The 19,412-nt window shown below is 45.2% G+C and overlaps 2 protein-coding genes across 9 annotated transcripts in view; one reads left to right on the forward strand and one right to left on the reverse strand.

Annotated features, from left to right (window-relative positions):
* The window catches only part of TXNDC11 (thioredoxin domain containing 11), a 152,644-nt gene extending 150,221 nt beyond the window's left edge, over positions 1-2,423 (forward strand). For 4 of the 5 annotated variants that reach the window (XM_033963035.1, XM_033963036.1, XM_033963038.1 and 1 more), the window contains one exon: positions 1,703-2,423. In XM_033963035.1, coding sequence (XP_033818926.1) covers positions 1,703-2,327 — 625 coding nt within the window. In that variant the 3' untranslated portion in view covers positions 2,328-2,423. The remainder of the gene's footprint in view (positions 1-1,702) is intronic. The other variant, XM_033963037.1, reaches the window with a different exon arrangement.
* SNN (stannin) lies at positions 2,358-18,920 on the reverse strand. Of its 4 annotated transcripts, none has more exons than XM_033963041.1 (2): positions 18,729-18,920; positions 2,358-5,867 (listed from the first exon to the last, which is right to left on the reverse strand). In XM_033963041.1, the coding sequence occupies exon 2, from the start codon at positions 5,802-5,804 to the stop codon at positions 5,541-5,543; it is 264 nt and encodes an 87-aa protein (XP_033818932.1). In that variant the 5' UTR covers positions 5,805-5,867; positions 18,729-18,920; the 3' UTR covers positions 2,358-5,540. The 4 variants fall into 4 exon arrangements, with proteins under 4 accessions (XP_033818932.1, XP_033818934.1, XP_033818935.1 ...); XM_033963043.1 differs by lacking the exon at positions 18,729-18,920 and adding an exon at positions 18,306-18,720; XM_033963044.1 differs by lacking the exon at positions 18,729-18,920 and adding an exon at positions 17,975-18,277.
* Between the last annotated feature and the right edge of the window lie 492 nt (positions 18,921-19,412).

Consider the following 19,412-nt stretch of genomic DNA (forward strand, 5'->3'; position numbering starts at 1 on the left):
AAGTTGCATAATCAGAGGCGGACTAGCCTAGCAATAGCCCCACGGCTGCCTGCTGGAATCGTCGGTTCAACTAACGCTAGCAGCAGCTGTGTGGGGAAGTTAAAAGCACACAGTGAACTGCCACTAGGAAAAGGTGCTGCTGGACAGGGGAGGTAGGAAAAGGAGAGGTACTGCTTGGCATGTGGAAGGGAAGGAAGAAAAGGGAAGGGAAAAGAAGCGCTGCTGGACCTGGCAGAAGAGGAGGGGAAAGGAGCTGGTGGCCTTGAAGGGGATGGAAAGGAAAGGTGCTGCACACTGGAGGGGTGGGTGAAATGGTTCATGGGGAGAGAGCATAAGTGTGAGTGGGGGGAGGAAGAGGGATGTCACACTTGAGGGAAGGGAGTGAGAAGAAAGAAAAAACATTGGAGTCATGGAGAGAGAGAGATTGATGGGGAGGGCAGAAAGGAGGGAAGGAAAAATGTCACACGAAGGGAGAGAGAGCAAGAAATGTTGGACTGTAGGGGGCAGGAAGGGAGAGAGAAATGGTACACAGGAGGGGGGATGGATGAATCGAGGGAGAGATGCCAGACCAGGGAATGGAAAGGAAGGAGGGGAGGCTGGTAGCATTATAGAAATAATAGTAGTAGAGATGCCAGACTGTGGGAAGGGGGGAAAGGAAGGAGCGAGGTGTCGGACTACCGAGGGGGGTGAAGGGAAGGAGAGAAGGTAAGACATGGAAAAGTAGATTTTGAGAAGAAAGCAAAGAAATGGAAAAAAAGTTGAATGTTAAGTTGGTGCCAAAGATGGATACAGGGCAGAAGTGGAGAGAATAGATAAGGTGGCCCTGGAAACACAGTTAAGAGCAGACAAGGAAGTACAACCAGCGACTGGGAAAAGATGATTCGAAAAATCAAATCACCAGCCAACAAAGGTAGTAGGAAAAATGATTTTATTTTCAATATAGTGATTGAAATGTGTTGGTTTTGAGAATTTGTCTGCTTTGTATATGAAAAATTAATGGAAGAAATTGCATTACAATTGGTAATGGGGGTGGGGTCTGGGATAGAGCTTGGGCAGTCAGGGATACTTGGCTTGAAGAAGTTGAGAAACACTGACCTAGATAACAGAATCTTTAAATAACAATTCTATAAAGATGAAAATACTCGAGTAGATAATTTTAAGCATTGTCTTTCAGTAAGTCTATTGCCACAGCCATTAAAAGGGCAAATGCCCATTTGGGATCATGAAGGTAACTTCAACTGCAGTCAAGCTGCAGCATAAATTAAGTCAAAAAAATATACAGTCCTAACCTCTTTAGAGCTACATCCAAGTCCTCATCATTGACTGCAACAATGCACAGAGAATTCCATTAGGTGGTTTTGTTTTAACAATTGCCACATACTTAACCTGATACATTTAATAGATTCAGCAAGCATTCTTCTTCAAAAACAGGGTGAATGTACCACCCTAACCTTAAACAGCTCTCTGCCTAGGGCCAGACTGGGTTGTAGATATTCTCCAAAGCCTGTACTGTATCATTTTACTCATGGTATAGATCAGAATAACTGAGATTACATAGGCTTAACTGGTACTTTTATTGGTCACTATTTCTAGATATAATAGCAAATATTTTATTAAGAATGATTTAGGTCTCTGTGATATGATCAGAATTAAACACAGTATAACTTTTTGGAAAATTTTATCTGTATACTTCTTCCCCTAGGAAGGATTTTAGCATGAAATACCCTGAAGACTTAGATATCAACCTTCCAAATCTACTCAAATTCATCCTGCGGTACTCTAGTCAACCTTGTCGCAAGGAATGTGCTCATACTCATCCACCACTGACAGATCATGCGTCCCACCTAGAAGGCAAGATTCAGAGACTTCAAACAGAAATCAGTTTTTTACGCAAGGCCCAGGCTCAGCTGGCTAGCCAGATTTCAGATGCCAGAAAGGATGAACATAGACTGAAAATTCAAAAGCAAGCACTGGAAGAGAACAAAGTAGCTCTCCAACTGCACAAAGATGTCCTACAGGCATTATATGAAGAAAAAGCTAAAGAAGTAGGAGAAATGGCAGAAAAATTACAAGATTTAATGGATAAATCCAAAAGCCTTCTGACAGAAAATGCTCTGCTCAACATTCTTATTTCATCATTGGAAGACAAATTAGTTGAAAATAAACAAGAAAAGAAGATTACTATTTTTAATCAGTCATCTCCAGTTGGTACCAGAGGACCAGTGGCTGATTCAGAACCAAAAGTACATAATGAAAACAGTGCAGATATTTTAGGTACTGATACTGCAGTGACTTCTGAATATATTAAAGGAAACAGGACAGACTAAAATAAAATCAAAAAAATCAACAGCATCAGATTTTGAAAGGTATTTATGCAAATTTTATTGAAATTCATTGTAAATAAAGATTTTTTTTTCAGTGATCTAGAAAAGAATTCCATGGCTGTTTAACTACCAACACTTCATTTTGAAACAGTGCACCAATTTCAATAATTTTGCAGTCTCTGCTAATGTGGCATATGCATCAAGAATTTACCAGATTTCTGGTTGTCACAGCTGTGAACACAGCACATTGGTAGTGGTTTTGCCTACTCTTTACAAAACACTAATCTATTCCTCAGTAGCTGTATGTGCCCTTCTCCAGTAACTAGCATAACTCTTCACCCAGGCCCTGATTCCTGTCTGCTCAGGTCAGCAGCATTTGCACAATACAAGCCTATTCAAGTGCTGCCACATTCCTCTCCCCAATCATCATACAGACTTCCTATTAGAAGTAGAGGTGGGGATGGTAAGAGATGGCAGTGCTTGAGGACAGGTCTGAGCTGCCCCTAACCTTTTGCCACCTTAGGTAGAAACCAACTTTAGGGCTGGCCCTGATCCTGTTTAATGTAGGATATTCAATTATAATAATGCTTTTTTAAATGCTTTCAAGTATGAATTTACTTGTTCCTCAACTTTACTGCTTTGATTTTAGACCAGGGATCTCAAAGACCCTCCTTGAGGGCCGCAATCCAGTCGGGTTTTCAGGATTTCCCCCATGAATATGCATTGAAAGCAGTGCATGCACACAGATCTCATGCATATTCATGGGGGAAATCCTGAAAACCCGACTGGATTGCGGCACTCAAGGAGGGACTTTGAGACCCCTGTTTTAGACCATCTAGTTTGACAGTTTTAATTTTACTATGTTGGTGTTATACCAGATAAAAAAACCAAACCTAATAATCTGTTTTTCAGTTCATGCTTTATAGCTAAATGCCTACAAGAAACATCAATATAGAACACAGCAATGCCCTTATTTTATTTATACTGCCTATAGGGAGATCTGAGTTACACTAACATGCAGTCTACCAGCTGTTTTGGGCAAGCAAGCTATGAAAGTTTACTAGTTTCTCAGATCTAATAAATGCAGTTATGCTTGAGTATTCATTTTGACTTTCCTGAATACACTTGTTAGCAGCTGTGAAATTGGGTCTAGCACCTCTAATTAGTTTGGAATAGGTAAGTAGAAAGATACTTCTAAAGCTTTACATAAAATATTGTAAGTGATCAATTGAATAGTAGTTTCAAATTCCTTCATAAAAAAAAAAAATGCACCTGATGCTGCTATAATGATGTCTGGCCTTTTAAGAATAGCTAAAGATAACTGTAACCCAGAATGTTTGGCCTTCTGAAATGCAACCTATGGAAGTAAAAAAACACTAAAATGTTGCCCTTACAGAGATTTGCTTTAAGACCCAACATGGAGACTGAACGTGTTAGTTTTGTCTAAGACAAGGTGACTTAAAAACAAGTTTCATATTTTTACTCTCACTTGAAATTGCTTTAGTACAAGTTAAATGTAATGATGACAAATGCCATGCTTATTATGCATCTTAAAATATACTTCCTACTTTCAAATATATACTATAGCTGTTAAAAGGGTATTTTTCACACTCTGGCAGATCCTAAAATACTTCCTTAATAACTAGGAAAGTACCAGAATAAGACAAGATGAATTGACCAGTATCATCTTTGCTGTACATATCTTCCTTGTGGATGATTATAGCAATAGGTGAAACTGGTCCAGAAGAACACAAGCTTGCTTTTAGAACACAAGCTTTTAGAAATCTTAACTGTACAAACTTTAACTATCTGGCTGTGCAATTATACTACCTCCCTCTTATGAAAGTGGGTCAGGTCTGATATATTTATGCATAACTTGTTCATCTTAAGTATGCAGCAATATTTTGAGCAATTAATGGTTTTTGAAGGGCTGGAACAATTTCCTTCATCTTAAAAAACAAACAAAAAAAGCCCAAACACTTTAAAATTGACCAGCATGTCAGTTTTCAGGTGCAGAAAATGTAAAAGAGCACAGCTACAGCTCTGATATTAAGGAGATTGTGTTTTAGTCATAAAATTAGGTCATCAGCTAGCTCATTTTAGAGATAACTGAATTCATTCCACATCTCATATTAAAATAAAAGTACCGTAATACTTCATAATCAAACATTATATGCTAGTACAGACTAGCTCAAGTTTTCTACTGGGGGGGGAATAAACCCCCAAAACAGACCTAGTCAACTGCTAAAAACATTTGGCTTTTTCAGACTAGAAATTAATATTTACTATACACCATTTTAGATGCTTACATGGGGCCCAGAAATTCTAGGTACAAATGTAAAAACACCAATAACAGAAAAGCTAATTCTCTTTTATGGAAAGGTCAGCTGTAGTTTAAAAAAAAAAACCATCATTAAATAGGTTTGATGAACTAGCATGCTTCAAAAAGTGAAAGTAGCTGCTCTGCTGTCATTCTGAAGTCCTCTGGAAGCCCTCTGGCCTGTCCCCTGCTTAGAAAGGGAAACATTTATCCTTCATTGGCCCCTCCAGAGTGGGATTCATTAAAAAGGCAGCATCCTAGCAGCAGCATACATGGCTAGAGCCATCACTTAGAACAGTCTACCCCAAGAAGAAAATACAATGTCATTTTACTCTGCAGATACACCCTTCAATAGGAAGTTGCTGAAAGACTTATTTTCTTCTGACCACCCATCCCCATTCTAAAACAACCCTGCTACATTCTAGATTAAGAAACTCATAGTATAAAGTACTTTTGCACATTTGGTTTTGTTTCCAAATTTCCACCCAGCTTTTGCCCATCAATTTACAATCCCACAGTGTACAAATTTACAATTGGGTTTCACAGAATATTTGTAACTATAGAATCAGCTCCACATGCCATTTTACAGAAAGCAAAGCTTCCACTAGCCTATTTACAGTTTCACAGTTTTGGTAGTGTTCACATTACAGTAGTAATTCCATCAAAATAGGCTCAGCTAGACATTCAAGTAACAAATGCTAGTAAAATACAAGACTGCAGGAAAACATACCTTCTCAGTGCATGCAATGACAAATCAACCAAAGACAAAATTAGACTTATCTCAAAAAGGAATGATCTTCTGAAAACAGCAGCACAAACATGTCCATTTCTTCACAGTATCATTTCTGCCTGTTAGTGACATTTCTAGTCCAAATAACTTTCCCTGTTCTTAGAAGTTAGTTATGAACTTCAGTGCCATTTGGAGTCAGCTTGCCTTTTCTCTCAACCCGAGGTCCTTTTGCCGAGTACTGTACCAAAAGGAAGGGCTCTTTGGTTTCACCCTCACCCACAATGCTTTCTTCATCCTCAGACTGGCTGATCCGCTGCAGCCGGAGGTAACACCAGCAGCCTAGTATTAAGGCACCCAGAGCTGCTATTGCAATAAGAATGACAATTACAGTTACCACTCCAGTGGTAGGGCTGTGGTCCATTATCGACATGATCAGCACCCAGTATTAGGTTTGATATAGATGATTCCTCAGTGTTTTTGACCACAGATATATCTGTAATAGAAAGATTAAAGTTAGTGTAAACATAAGCCTTTAAACAAAGTAGCATACAAATTTCAGTAAGGAAGCCGCTCAGTGCCCAGCAGCAGTGGCCAAATCGCACTCCTGCTCTGTGCCACTCAGCAGCCAGTTAGCAGCGGGGCAGGAGCTCAAATAGCTTGCTCCTGCCCCGCCACCTCTGGACCACCAGGAATCAGCAGAGGAGGTACGAGGATAGGGCAGGGAGTAGGGAGGGAAGGGAGCTGAGTGCAGAGCACTTGAATATTAAGCTGCCTGACATATTCGAGTCAACCATTTTTCCTCCTTTTTGGGGGGGGGTCTCGACTTATATTCAAGTATATACTGTACTTATTTCTATAGCGCTGCAAGATGTACACAGTGCTGTACACTAAACATGTAAGAGATGATCCCTGTTCAATAGATCTTACAATCTAATCAAAACAGACAAATAGAGGTTAGGGAATTTCTCACAGAGGGAATGATAAAGCAGACATTGTTACTGTACAAGTAAGAGTTATGAATTAAAAGCAACCTCCAAAAAGTGGGCTTTTAGCCAAAATTTGAATACTTCCAGAGAGAAAGCTTGCCATATTGACTCAAACAATCTGTTCCAGTCATATGGTGCAGCAAGACAGAAGGGACGGAGTTTGGCCATTAAGAAGGATACAGATAAGAGACACTTGCCCGATGTTCCTAGGGAGAAATAGTGGGAGAAAAGAGGCAAGACAGATAAGAACCCCTGTTGAAGCCTTTTCTTCCACAGTGGGACCTTATCCTAATCCTCAAAGTCCCCCTGGCCCCGCTGTTTGAGCCACTGTGAGAGACCTCACCCTGAAAGTGTTTATGGCAGCTAATTGCTCAGCCAGAAGGATGTCTGAGTTGCAGGCCTTGTCTTGCAGAGACCCTACTCCTAGCAAAAGGATGAATCTAGACCAGTGTATTGCGGTACACTGGGGAAGAGAGATGCCGGCGCCAGCTGATTGTCTACAGGACATGCCTCTCACAAAGAGAGGCACATCCTGTAAGCAATCTCCCGACACTGGCACCTCTTCTCTCTGCCGGCCCTTCTCTCCAGCACAGGTCCTTCTCTCAGCACAAGGCCCATTTGAAAGGCCTTTGCGCAGACGCTGATTTTGGCGCACTTCCGGGTGCCCCAGCTTGAAAAAGTTTGTGAGACACTGATCTAGATAATAGTTCTTGATGAGGACTGGATTGAGGACTAAGCAGCTGCTCTGCAGCTGTCCAGCATTAACAGATCAGAGATTGGTTATGGAAGTGGCTTGAGCTCCAAGTTGATGGATGCCAATCCTGCCAGGAAACGGAACCTTTACTATAATAACAGAAGTTAATATAATCCAAACATCCAGCTAAGAATGTTCATTTAGGGTTAAAAGAACCTCTCTTAAGTCTTTGGTGCCTTATAACTTTGAAAGAATAGTTGGAAAAGTAAACCAGTTCAGTACTGTACCAGAGATAATGCTGTAAATAAACTATGATAAGGGCTTGGTCAATAAGGTCAAAGCAGCAGCAGATCTAAGGAAATGCCTAGAGCACACAGGTCTATCAAGATTGTAGTGAATTTCACTAAGCACACTGGTGAGTGCAGTTTCAGTGCTAAAATGGGGACAGAAACCCTGTGCTAGTGATTTCTCAGCAAAAGATGAAAATTGGTAAAAAAAAATCAAACCACAAAAACTATTTTCTTCAAGACTTTCAAAAGTTTAGTTACAGACAGGGTTGGTAACAAGAAAGGGACAAATCAAGAGGGTTTTTAAGTATTGGGCAGACAACAGCTGTTTTCCATTGTCTTAAGTAGAAGCTGTGATTAATCAGGAAAAGGGGATACGATCAAGAGGAGGAGTTTGAGCTTGGAAGAAATGGTGGCATTTGAATTATTACCTTAGTAGGAGAAGATAAGTTTTCAAGAACAAAATGTGACCAGGAGGAGAAAGAACTTGAAGGATGCTAATGCATATGGGTTTGAAAAGGGCTTTTAGGAACTGTACAAGGATAGTGTTGAGATTCAAGGAGACAGTAGTGGGTTCTGAAAGGGAGGATGGGATGGATAGTGTCTGATGTTCACACGTTCATGACAGCCTTGACTGTCACCAGGTAAAAGGCACCCTGCATAAATCTTTAGCCCAGAATGCAAACAGATATGAAAGAACCACAGTACTGGTTGTTGGCCTAGGTAGATCAATCTGAGCACCAGACTGCACAGCTTAAAGAAACAAGAGCACCCCTCCAGTTTATCTGTTTATGAGCATGCATCCTGTAATTAGGCCTTGGAGAGTTTGAAAAGCCTGGAAAATTACTCATTGTGCCAACAGACTGATGTGGAAGGATTTTTCCCTGTACAGGTGTTGCAGAAGCAAACTCTAGCTGAAAGTAGAAGCATCCGTGGTGAGGAAAAAGTTGTGCTGTGGCTTCTAAAAAGCAAACGTTTGCAGGACCTCCGACATCATTTTACCAAAGCACAAATGTGTGGTAATGTGATGACGCTCTTCAGGAGTGTTTGGTAGTTATTATATGTACTGTAGTGGTCTCATGAATGTTCTTAAGCACCTGGTATGCGGAGGCAATATAGGCGTTCGAGGAGGTGCTGAGATAGTGGCTAGCCTGTCCTTAGGAAGGTTCAATTTTAACGCCTACAAAAGACGGACTGTTGGGGAACAGAGTGATTTGTCCTTGAGGTCATGCAGCACTTACATGATAAACTGGGGGAATGTTTGAGCATACTAAGAGTTTCTAGGTACCCTACAGTACTCCATATTTTATCGGTTTTGATAGAATAGATCTTAGCAGAACACTTTGGGCCAATTATAGGATGCATGCTCTTAAACAGATGAAGGGGGAGAGGGGCTCTTGTTCATTTAAGCCAGTGTCCCACAAACTTTCTCGAGCTGAGGCACACTAAACGTAGTGACTGCGGCTCGATGCATCTGGAAGTGGGTAGACATTGTCATGATGTCACGTGCATGTGCGATGTCATCACGTCGATGTCCGCGCATGTGCTAAGGCCCTCCAGATGTGCCCTGAGATGCCAGTGGGGGGTGCCAACAGGGAAGAGGGCCGGAGAAGAGAGGCCTGGTGCCAACTGATTGCCTACAGGTTGCCTCTGATGGTGTGAGCAGCTGGTGAAAGCCATTACTTAGACTGGAGAAAGCACGGAAGCCAGACTGTTAGGTAGGGGAAGGGACCTGGGGTGAGCAGGTATGTCCCCAAAAAGGTGAGGCAGGGACCTTTGGGGGGGGGGGAGGCCCAGGTGTAACCTCTAAAGCTGGCACCACTCAACCAGAACACCCCTCAGCTCTAAAGAGCCAAGCCTGGACAGGAATCCACAAGCAGAAACCAGGAGCTGTGAGAAACTCATCCATCAGCCTTCTGGAGATAGCACAGTTACTTACCGTTAACAGTGTTAACCGGGGACAGCAGGCAGCTATTCTCAAATATGGGCGACGTCATCAACTGAGCCCAGATGCAGACGCCTCACAAGCAGACTTGCTTGAAGAAACTCGAAGTTTTGAGTTGCCCGCACCGTATATGCGCGAGTGCCTTCCCGCCCAGCGCAGGGCGCGTCTCCTCAGTTCAGATAGCTAGCAGAGAAGCCAACCAGGGGAGGTGGGTGGGTTGTGAGAATAGCTGCTTGCTGTCCCTGGATAACACCTGTTACGGTAAGTAACTGTGCTTTATCCCAGGACAAGCAGGCAGCCTATTCTCACATATGGGTGACCTCCAAGCTAACCGGTGTCAGGTCAAAGGCGCGAGCAGACAATTGAGCGCAGTGCGGAGGCGCGCACCAAAGAAAATTACTGTTTTTAGGGCTCCGACGGGGGTGTGTGGGGGGGAACTCCCCACTTTACTTAATACAGATCGCGCCGCATTGTGGGAGGTTTGGGAGGTTGTAACCCCCCACATTTTATTGAAAAAACTTCACTTTTTCCCTGTTTTTAGGGAAAAAGTTAAGTTTACAGTAAAATGTGGGGGGTTACAACCCCCCAAACCCCCCACAACGCCGGCGCGATTTGTATTAAGTAAACTGGGGGTGCTCCCCAACAAAACCCCCCGTCAGAGCCCCTAAAAACAGTAATTTTCTTCGGCGCGCACCTCCGTCTTGCGCTCAGTTGTCGGCGCGCGCCTTTGTCTTCCGCGTTGTTGTTTATGAACCAAGCTAACCAGAATGGGATGGTGGGAGTGTTGGCAATTTAGGAGAATAAATTTTGTAATACTGTTTGGCCAAACTGTCCATCCCGTATGGAGAAAGTATCCAGACAATAGTGAGAAGTGAAGGTATGAACCGAGGACCAAGTAGCAGCCTTACAAATTTCCTCAATAGGTGTAAATCTGAGGAAAGCTACTGAAGCTGCCATAGCTCTGACCTGTGACTTTACTGTGAAGGGGTAATCCAGCCTGGGCATAGCAGAATGAGATACAAACCGCCATCCAGTTGGAGATGGTACGCTTAGAAATAGGATGTCCCAACTTGTTGGGATCGAAGGAGACAAAAAGTTGAGGAGCAGTTCTGTGTGGTTTGGTGCATTCCAAATAGAAGGCCAAAGCACGTTTACAGTCCAGAGTTTGAAGAGCAACTTTTCCAGGATGAGAATGAGGCTTTGGAAAAAACACTGGAAGAACAATGGATTGGTTGAGATGAAATTTCGAGACCACTTTCGGGAGGAATTTAGGATGAGTACGAAGAACCATCTTGTCATGATGGAACACTGTGAATGGTGGATCAGCAACTAAAGCTTGCAGCTCACTGACTCATCGAGCAGAAGTGAGGGCTATGAGAAATACCACTTTCCAAGTGAGATACCGTATTTTCACGCATATAACGCGCGCGTTATACGCGTTTTTACCTACCGCGCATACCCCTCGCGCGTTATATGCGTGAGCGCGGTATACAAAAGTTTTAAAACATAGTTCCCACCCCGCCCGACGCCCGATTCACCCCCCCCCCAGCAGGACCGCTCGCACCCCCACCCCGAACGATCGCTAGCACGCGCTCCCACCCGCACCCGCATCCACGATCGGAGCAAGAGGGAGCCCAAGCCCTCTTGCCCGGCCGACTCCCCGACGTCCGATACATCCCCCCCCCCGGCAGGACCACTCGCACCCCCACCCCGAATGACCGCTCGCACGCGCTCCCACCCGCACCCGCATCCACGATCGGAGCAAGAGGGAGCCCAAGCCCTCTTGCCCGGCCGACTCCCCGACGTCCGATACATCCCCCCCCCTCGGCAGGACCACTCGCACCCCCACCCCGAAGGACCGCCGACTTCCCGACAATATCGGGCCAGAAGGGAGCCCAAACCCTCCTGGCCACGGCGACCCCCTAACCCCACCCCGCACTACATTACGGGCAGGAGGGATCCCAGGCCCTCCTGCCCTCGACGCAAACCCCTGAGGCGCATGGGCCCAACCCGACCATGTGCCTCAGGCCGCGCCCCCAGGTGGGACCTAAGGCTCCAGGGCCTATTCTGATTGGCCCACGCGCCTTAGGCCCCACCAGTAGGCGGAGCTTTAGGATGGATGGGCCAATCCGGCCTCATTCCTTCGTTGGCTGCCTGCCGGACAGGCGGGTTTGGCTCCCGTCTGTCCGGCCAACTACCAAAGGTACGGGGAAGGGGGGTGGGGGGGTCGAGGGGGTCACCAGGGGGGTCGCGGGTCGGCTGGGGGAGCGGTCGGAGGTTCTTGGGGGGGCGGTCGTTGGGGGGGGAGGGGGGTTTGCGTCGAGGGCAGGAGGGCCTGGGATCCCTCCTGCCCGTAATGTAGTGCGGGGTGGGGTTAGGGGGTCGCCGTGGCCAGGAGGGTTTGGGCTCCCTTCTGGCCCAACTACCAAAGGTACGGGGAAGGGGGGTGGGGGGGTCGTGGGGGTCGCCAGGGGGGGTCGCGGGTCGGCTGGGGGGGCGGTCGGAGGTTCTTGGGGGGGGGCAGTCGTTGGGGGGAGGGGGGTTTGCGTCGAGGGCAGGAGGGCCTGGGATCCCTCCTGCCCGTAATGTAGTGCGGGGTGGGGTTAGGGGATTGCCGTGGCCAGGAGGATTTGGGCTCCCTCCTGGCCCGATATTGTTGGGGAGTCGGCGGTCCTTCGGGGGGAGGGATGTATCGGACGTCGGGGGGGGGGGCATCAGGCTTTCAGGATGGGGACAGACCTTCAAGGGGGGACAGTGCACGGAAGTCAGGGGGGGTGAACGGAGAGTCGGAAAGTCAGGGCGGGCGAAAGGAGCGTCGGGCAGCATGCGCGGTATACCCGTGAGCGCGGTATACCAAAGTTTTTGTACATATCATCGTGATTTCTGCGCGCTATACCCGTGTGCGCGTTTTATACGGGTGCGCGTTATTTGCGTGAAAATACGGTACTTTAGATGAGCCGTATCAATTGGTTCAAATGGAGGCTGCATCAGTTAAGCAAGGACAACATTGAGGTCCCAAACCACAGGTGCTTTTGAGTAACCAAATAAGTCAAGAACTTTGGTAATAGAGAAATGAGGAATTCAAAATAAGTAATAAATTGAAAATTATAATTGAGGACTTTAGAGGACATCATGGCATTTTGATAGATGCGACGTCCGAATTTGTCCATCGTTTTCCCTTCCCTTCCAGGAGGAACTGTGGCATAAACCTTGGAAGGATGGGACCTCTTCAAGGAGGACTCAACAAGCAGGGATTGATGAGTTAACTGTGAGTTGTCAAACCCTTTGCGATGCAGTTTTATACCTAGAGTCCAATTTTCCTGGAACAGCTGGTATGGGAAAAGGTGTTTCCATGCATCAACCAAAAGTCCGATTCAAAAGCTTATGAAGAGGAAGCTTAAGTGACTCTGCCGGAGGTTGAGGAAGATGCATGACTTCTAGATACTCCTTAGAGTGTTTGGAGCCAGTATGTAATTGAAGATCCAAGTCCGCAGCCATCTGACGAAGAAAAGATGAGAAAGATAGCTGATCCACCAATGCTTTGCCTCGAGAAGGACTCGAAAACGTCGAGGCAGCCTGGGTCGAAGATGAAGCTTTGGCAGGAAAAAAAGGCATCAAAAGGAATATGGTGACATGGACGAGGCAATTGAAACCGGGACATCCTCGAGGTCTGTCATTGGAGACCTCGAACGAGGAGTCGGTGGTCTAGTTGAAGTTGGGGTAGATCGAGGCTTCATTGGCGAAGGTCTTTCTTTAGAAGAAGAACTATGCCTGGAATGATGCCTCATGAAGGCCTCGATCATCAATGAGAACTGTGCCTGGAAGCAGATCTCGAAGATCAAGGAGACTTCGCCTCGGAGATGGAAGCAGCCAATGGTATCAAAGAATGTATAGGACTGGAGGCTGTAGATCGAAGCTCCAGAGGCTTGGAGGAATCTTGATGCACTCCCAAAGACTCTGCTCCTTGTATAGAGTGTGAGGATTCCTTCTGAGGCACTTGCAAAGATTCTGCTCCTTGCTGTACATGTTTTGATGCCAGACCAGACACTCGCAGAGACTCTGCTCCCTGCAAAGAGTGTGTTAGCTCAGACTGAGGCAGGGGAAGCGGCTCGACCTCGCAGGAGTCTGCTCAATGCCTAGGCTGGATAAGAGGTAGAAGCTTTGATCCCATATTAATAAGGAACTGAATGAATTGCTTCTCCAACATGGTCTGGAAAGAAGCCAGCAAGGATGGATCCGCGTCTGAAACCGGACCACCTGCTTTGGCTGGAGGTTCCCTCGAGGAAGGGTGAGTATGCTTCGACTTGGAAGTCTTAGGCACTTTAATCACTACCGCTGGAACTGTCTGCTGAGCTATCTGACCTGAGGAAACAGGGGAAGATACAGCAGAAGTCGTCGAAGAAAGAGCCGCTGCAAACGACGAAGGTCTGATGAGGTTCATGGTGGAAGCAGTAGAAGCAGGAGGAACCTCTGTAGGAGTCGAGGCCGAGGTCGCCTTTGAAGTCGAGGGATCAGAAGAAGAATCCATCTCAAAGAGCTTGTCCACCAAAATACGACGATTGAAGGCTCGAGGCTGAAGTGTAGCACAGCGCAGGCACGACTTCGGATGATGTTTCGGCCCAAGGCACTTGAGGCAGCGACAGTGTGGGTCCGTAAGAGAAATCGCACGCTGGCACTTGCTACACTTCTTGAAGCCCATGACAGGCCAGGACATAGAAGTAAAAATAGCCGCCACAAGATCGAAACCCTCAGGCTGTGGCCAAGCGGCCTGTCCCGGGAAACGGACAGAAGAGGAAAAAATTTTTTTTTTTTTACTGAAAAAAGAAATAGCAATTCGTGAGGAAAAAAATACAAACTGCGGTTCAGAGAAGGCACAAAGTAAGGAAGTTAAACACAGAGAGTCAAAAACGGACTTCTCGGCTCTGCAGAAAACTGAGAACTGAGGAGACGCGCCCTTCGGGAAGACACTCGCACATGCGCAGTGCGGGCGACTCAAAACTTCGAGTTTCTTCAAGCAAGTTTGCTTGCGAGGCGTCCGCATCCAGGCTCCGTCAATGACGTCACCCATATGCGAGAATAGGCTACCTGCTTGTCCTGGGATAAAGAGTATACTAGTTGGCCAGGAGGCTGTGCATCCAATAAGGCTGAGAGCAACTCAGTTCTCCATCTCCACCTGTTGGTAGATAGACATAATCCCCACTAGTCTCTGGATTCATCTGCTGTTGATGCTAAGGAAGACATAATAAACAACCTCCTCCTTCAATCTAAATACCACCGTCTATGCAACAAAATAGGGCATAGTAGTATCAGTGATAGTCTGCCATACATTCCATGCCATGTCATACCTAACACATATTAAGCACAGCTATGTACTATCTTGCTATGCCTCATATATACTGTCATTGCCGACACTTCCACACTTTGCCAGACATTCCATGTTATACATTTTCATTCACTGGTATATATTGTACCGTCATGCCATGCATCCTAATGCACTGACTGCCATGCTTTGTTATGTGCTGCCTTACTATGCTTTGTACTGTCAGGCACTATAAAGTGCTGTCAAACCCATGCTGCTCCTTGTAACCCTGGGCAAGTCACTTAATCCCCCCATTGTGCCAGGTACATTAGATAGCCTGTAAACACACCGGGACAGACAGGGAAAAATGTTTGAGTACCTGGATAAATTCATGTAAACCGTTCTGATCTCCCCTGGGAGAATGGTATAAAAAATTAACTTAAACAAATGTACATTCAGCATTCCTCCAGATCAATACAATGTTTGAGCAAAATCAAGTCTGCTGTTAAAAAACATGCCCAACACACTAGACTGCAAACATATTTCTATAGTGACTGGCATACACTCCTGTTTTTGCACACATTTTTATAATAATCTTTACTGCATCATGTTTAAATCTTTGCATATAGCTTAAGAAAACTGCTATGACCTTCAGTGCATTGCTCTAACTACATTGGCTCCAAATGTTGGCAGGAAAACAACCAACTGGCTTACTCTGTTTTACTTATTGTACTGCCTCTGCTTATGACTGCCTCAACAGAAAGTCAATCACTCCTTCAATTAAAAAGTTTTAGCAGAATACAAAAAGATTCTTCTGAAACATTTCAGGTTAAAAAAGTCAAGAGGAAAGGATGAAACAAAAACAGTAACTAAGGACTGGCCAAGATTCTCAGTGAAAACTGATGCTTTAAAGCAGGTGACAAATTATATACATCCTTGAGTTAGAAAAGCACATTATGGTCTAGTGAAAAATGTTAAGATTTCATAGGGTGACCAAAATGACACTGAAAAGTAACCTGAACATTATCTTCCACTATTGTTATTCCTCAGCTTTTCAACTGTCACTAAGTTTTCTTAACTAGTTGCTTAGAATATGTTTAAACTTCAAAGTAAGAACACAGTTCAATCATGGCATGTAATGCATCTACAAACTAATACTTGGTGGTTAACCACTCTCCATTATCAGTATTATGGACTTCATTTTATTGCTTTGCTTAAATTGAGGAGTGTGGTATAATGGTTAGAGCTACAGCCTCAGCACCCTGAGGTTGTGGGTTCAAACCCTGCTCCCTGTGACCCTGGGCAAGTCATTTAATCCTCCACTGCCCTGTACATTAAACAGATTGTGAGCCACCAGGACAGATATGGAAAATGCTTGAAGTACATGTATGTAAATTGCTTTGAGTGTGATTGTATAACTACAAAAAAAGGTGGTATACAAGTCCCAATCTCTTTCCCTACATACCTAGAATTCTAATCTTAAACAGTTCATAAATACTAGTTTCAGCAAGCCACAAAAAATTTACTGCAACCATAATTTGTACTGCAAAATATTTAAAGCTTAACATGGCTTTCTGTGTGCCATGCACTATGTGACTTTTCCCACTGATCATCTTAACAGTCCAAAGCTGCAGTCAAGAACAAACTATGGAAATGTATGAGAAATTTCAGTGAGAAGTTTTACAATGAAGCTAATAATATACTACAGAGATACCTCTATTTTCTAGTAGGAATTACTAAATACATACATTTTTAAATTTCACAACATAAAGGCAATGAAATTCAAATGCTATTTCTAGACTACACTATATTGTTTCCCTATTACTATTTTTCCCAATGCTTTTCATTGCATTCTAGACATTTTGATGCATACTCCCTGCAATATGGTAATGTAGTCACCCATGCCAGTATTTCCTTCTCGGTTAAAGAATACAATCAGAAAATAACCGTAACATACAAGATTATAAAATACTTGCCATTACCCAATAGCAAGGCTAATCAGCTGTTTTCTAGTCGTTAATGTGATTATTAAATACAGTAAGACCAGCTTTTCAATTTTCTTCCACACATTAGCCCTGTACTGCAGTAGCCTCTTTAAATTCTGCATCAGAAAATACCATCCATTTTATTTTGCTTCCAAAAACTGAATTAAGCTCTGTGGAGTTGTGTATAGCGCTGCATGTGTCTAGTAATAATACTAAAATGCAGTAATAACTCCACATAAAAATGTTTTGCATTTCTTTTTGTACACCACCTTGGGCAATTCTTTTTGAGTCAGTAAAGCAGTTTATACATTTTATAAATAAAAACAAGATATGTACCCTTCATATAAAGGGCTGGGAATATAAATGTTGTGTTTTATAATAACAGAAAGTATCTAAAAAAAAGGAGTAATTAAAGCTGCTGGCTTGATTTTGCAAAGCCATGTCACATCTGCTGACTAAGAATTTTCTGATTTTAAAAAAATATAGCAGATTATCTGCAATACACAAAAGTGTGCATGATTACTATCACCAAAGTCACAACAGAAATATACCCTGCATTTAACAGGGGGTTTTCAAAACATTGTGTCAAACAGATGCTGTATGAGAAAAAAAAAACCATAGAGTGCTAATAGGCTTAAAACCAGAACTTTCCATAATTTGCTGAGGCAAATTTAACACTGCTTAACTACAGTATAAAAGTTACATATGCCAAACAGCAAAGCAATCACTTATGTCAGATGAGGAAGTCTAGTGGTTAGAGCATAGAACTGGCAATCAGGAAGGGAACCTTAGTTCAAATCCCACTGCTCTCCTTGTAATCTTGGGCAGGTCACTTAAACAACTACTGCCTCAGGCACAAACAATTAAGCCCTCCAAGGATAGGGAAATACATAGTGTACCTGAATGTAAGGCATCTTGAACTACTAGTGGAAAAGTTGTGAGCTAAATCCAAATAAATGTCACAAGAAAACAGGCAATTCTCCTGGTATGAATCTTATTCTTCTTCCTCCCTTCCTAATTTGCAACAGCCATGGCAATCGATACGGACTCAAAGGCAGCATCCCCTTTTTGTATATGAGCTTCCTAGATGTGGGATCTGTTTAGCAGTACTGACTCAAGCTCCAGTTTGATTGCTGCTGATGCTGCTTGGAAGAGGGAAGGGAAATGGAATCTGCTCTCAGCTCTATCTTGCTTTAACCAGCATACTGGGAGGTGGGGGGGGGGGGGGGGGAGTGTAATCTTGTTTTTTTTTTTTTAAAGACTGGAAGGTTCTGTGCTAAAAGCCTTCTTGAAAGTGTTACACCACGCCAATTATTTATCATATCCCCCCCCACACACACACACCTATGACTGCATTTCACAAGTAGAAATCCGAGGCCCACAAAGTTTAAAGTTCATAATTACGCGGGTCTGCTCGTCCCCTGAGCTCGGCTACAATATCAGCGTGCTACGTTCTAGTTTCCTTTTGTGTCTCGCTGGATAATTTCTTTGGCGAAGCTCCGGACAGAAGTTGGCTAAACATGACTCGCAGTAACCCTCCCGAAACATTTCCACAACAAGAACCCGCGACCCGAGATAAACAAGCATCGGCGCTTGGCGAGATCAGGCCGAGGCTGGCCAAAACCTTGCGCGTCTACCGACAACATCAAAGCCTTCCCACCACGTGCCCCATCGACAGGCTGTATAAACACGCCTGTGGTGGGGGGGTTCGAGTCCCGCGCCACGGAAACTTTACCTGTCACAAGAGGGGGGGGGGGGGCGTCCGTTCGCGAAAATGCAAGAAGGGCGGCCGCTCTTGCGACTAACCCTCGGAATGTAGCACCTGCGGCTCTCGCCCACCATTCAGATGCAATTCACGGGGGAGACGAGCGGAGCTGCTGGGAAGAGGGCGAGCGGTCCTTCTCTCCTCTCCGTGTTCCGCCGTTATCGTTAATGATTATTCTTTTGCCTTTCTGGGGGGGGGGGAGGGGGGTGTCCGAAGATCCTCTCCCGAGCAGCTGCAACGGCCAACTGTCCACTGAACACAAAGCTAGCGCCCGTGGAAACGTTTCAGCCCGCCTCCTCCTGCCGTCGCGCTGCAGTCTCCGACGCTACTGGGGCAGAAAACTGAAGGGGGAGGGGGCGGCTGTACCCCAGACCCACCGGCACCGAGGCTTACCTGCTGGGACTAAGGTGCTTTTGAGCTCGCCCCGCTCTATTCAGCCGCAGCGCGCCATCAGCCCCTCCCCCGCCGCTTCCAGAGAACGCGGCGCGAGCTACAGAATTCCACCGCCGGGCCAGTGCCAACTGCGCTTCATTAGCATAAAGCCGAAGGAGGGAATGGAAGAGGCTGACGTCACGCGCCGGGCACCCAATCAGTGGCGAGCGCACCCTGCCGTATAGCAACAACCGACAGCCGGGAAGAAGGATGAAGGGGGAGGAGTATTGAGGACTGGACCGCGGCGGGAGAGCAGGGGGGAGGGGCCGCACCCCGGCCAGCTGCATATGGCTGTGGAAGGATTAGTCAGGAGAAGGAGGGGTTCTTCTCCGTTCTGCAATCTTAGCGAGTCATTTTACCTATTGCTGATTACTAGCCAGTTGTTAATGTGGTGATAGCAATAGAAACATAGAAATAGACGGCAGATAAGGGCCACGGCCCATCTAGTCTGCCCACCCCAATGACCCTCCCCTACCTTTCTCTGTGAATAGATCCCACGTGTCTATCCCATTTGGCCTTAAAATAAGGCACGCTGCTGGCCTCAATAACCTGAAGTGGAAGACTATTCCAGCGATCAACCACCCTTTCAGTGAAAAAGAATTTCCTGGTGTCCCCGTGCAGTTTCCCGCCCCTGATTTTCCACGG

The sequence above is a fragment of the Geotrypetes seraphini genome, chromosome 11 (assembly GCF_902459505.1).
Source record: "Geotrypetes seraphini chromosome 11, aGeoSer1.1, whole genome shotgun sequence".
Taxonomy (NCBI): Eukaryota; Metazoa; Chordata; class Amphibia; order Gymnophiona; family Dermophiidae; genus Geotrypetes; species Geotrypetes seraphini.

Bases quoted from the DNA above. Each gene is read 5' to 3' on its own strand.
- SNN (XM_033963041.1), bottom strand. From the start codon at position 5,804: ATGTCGATAATGGACCACAGCCCTACCACTGGAGTGGTAACTGTAATT.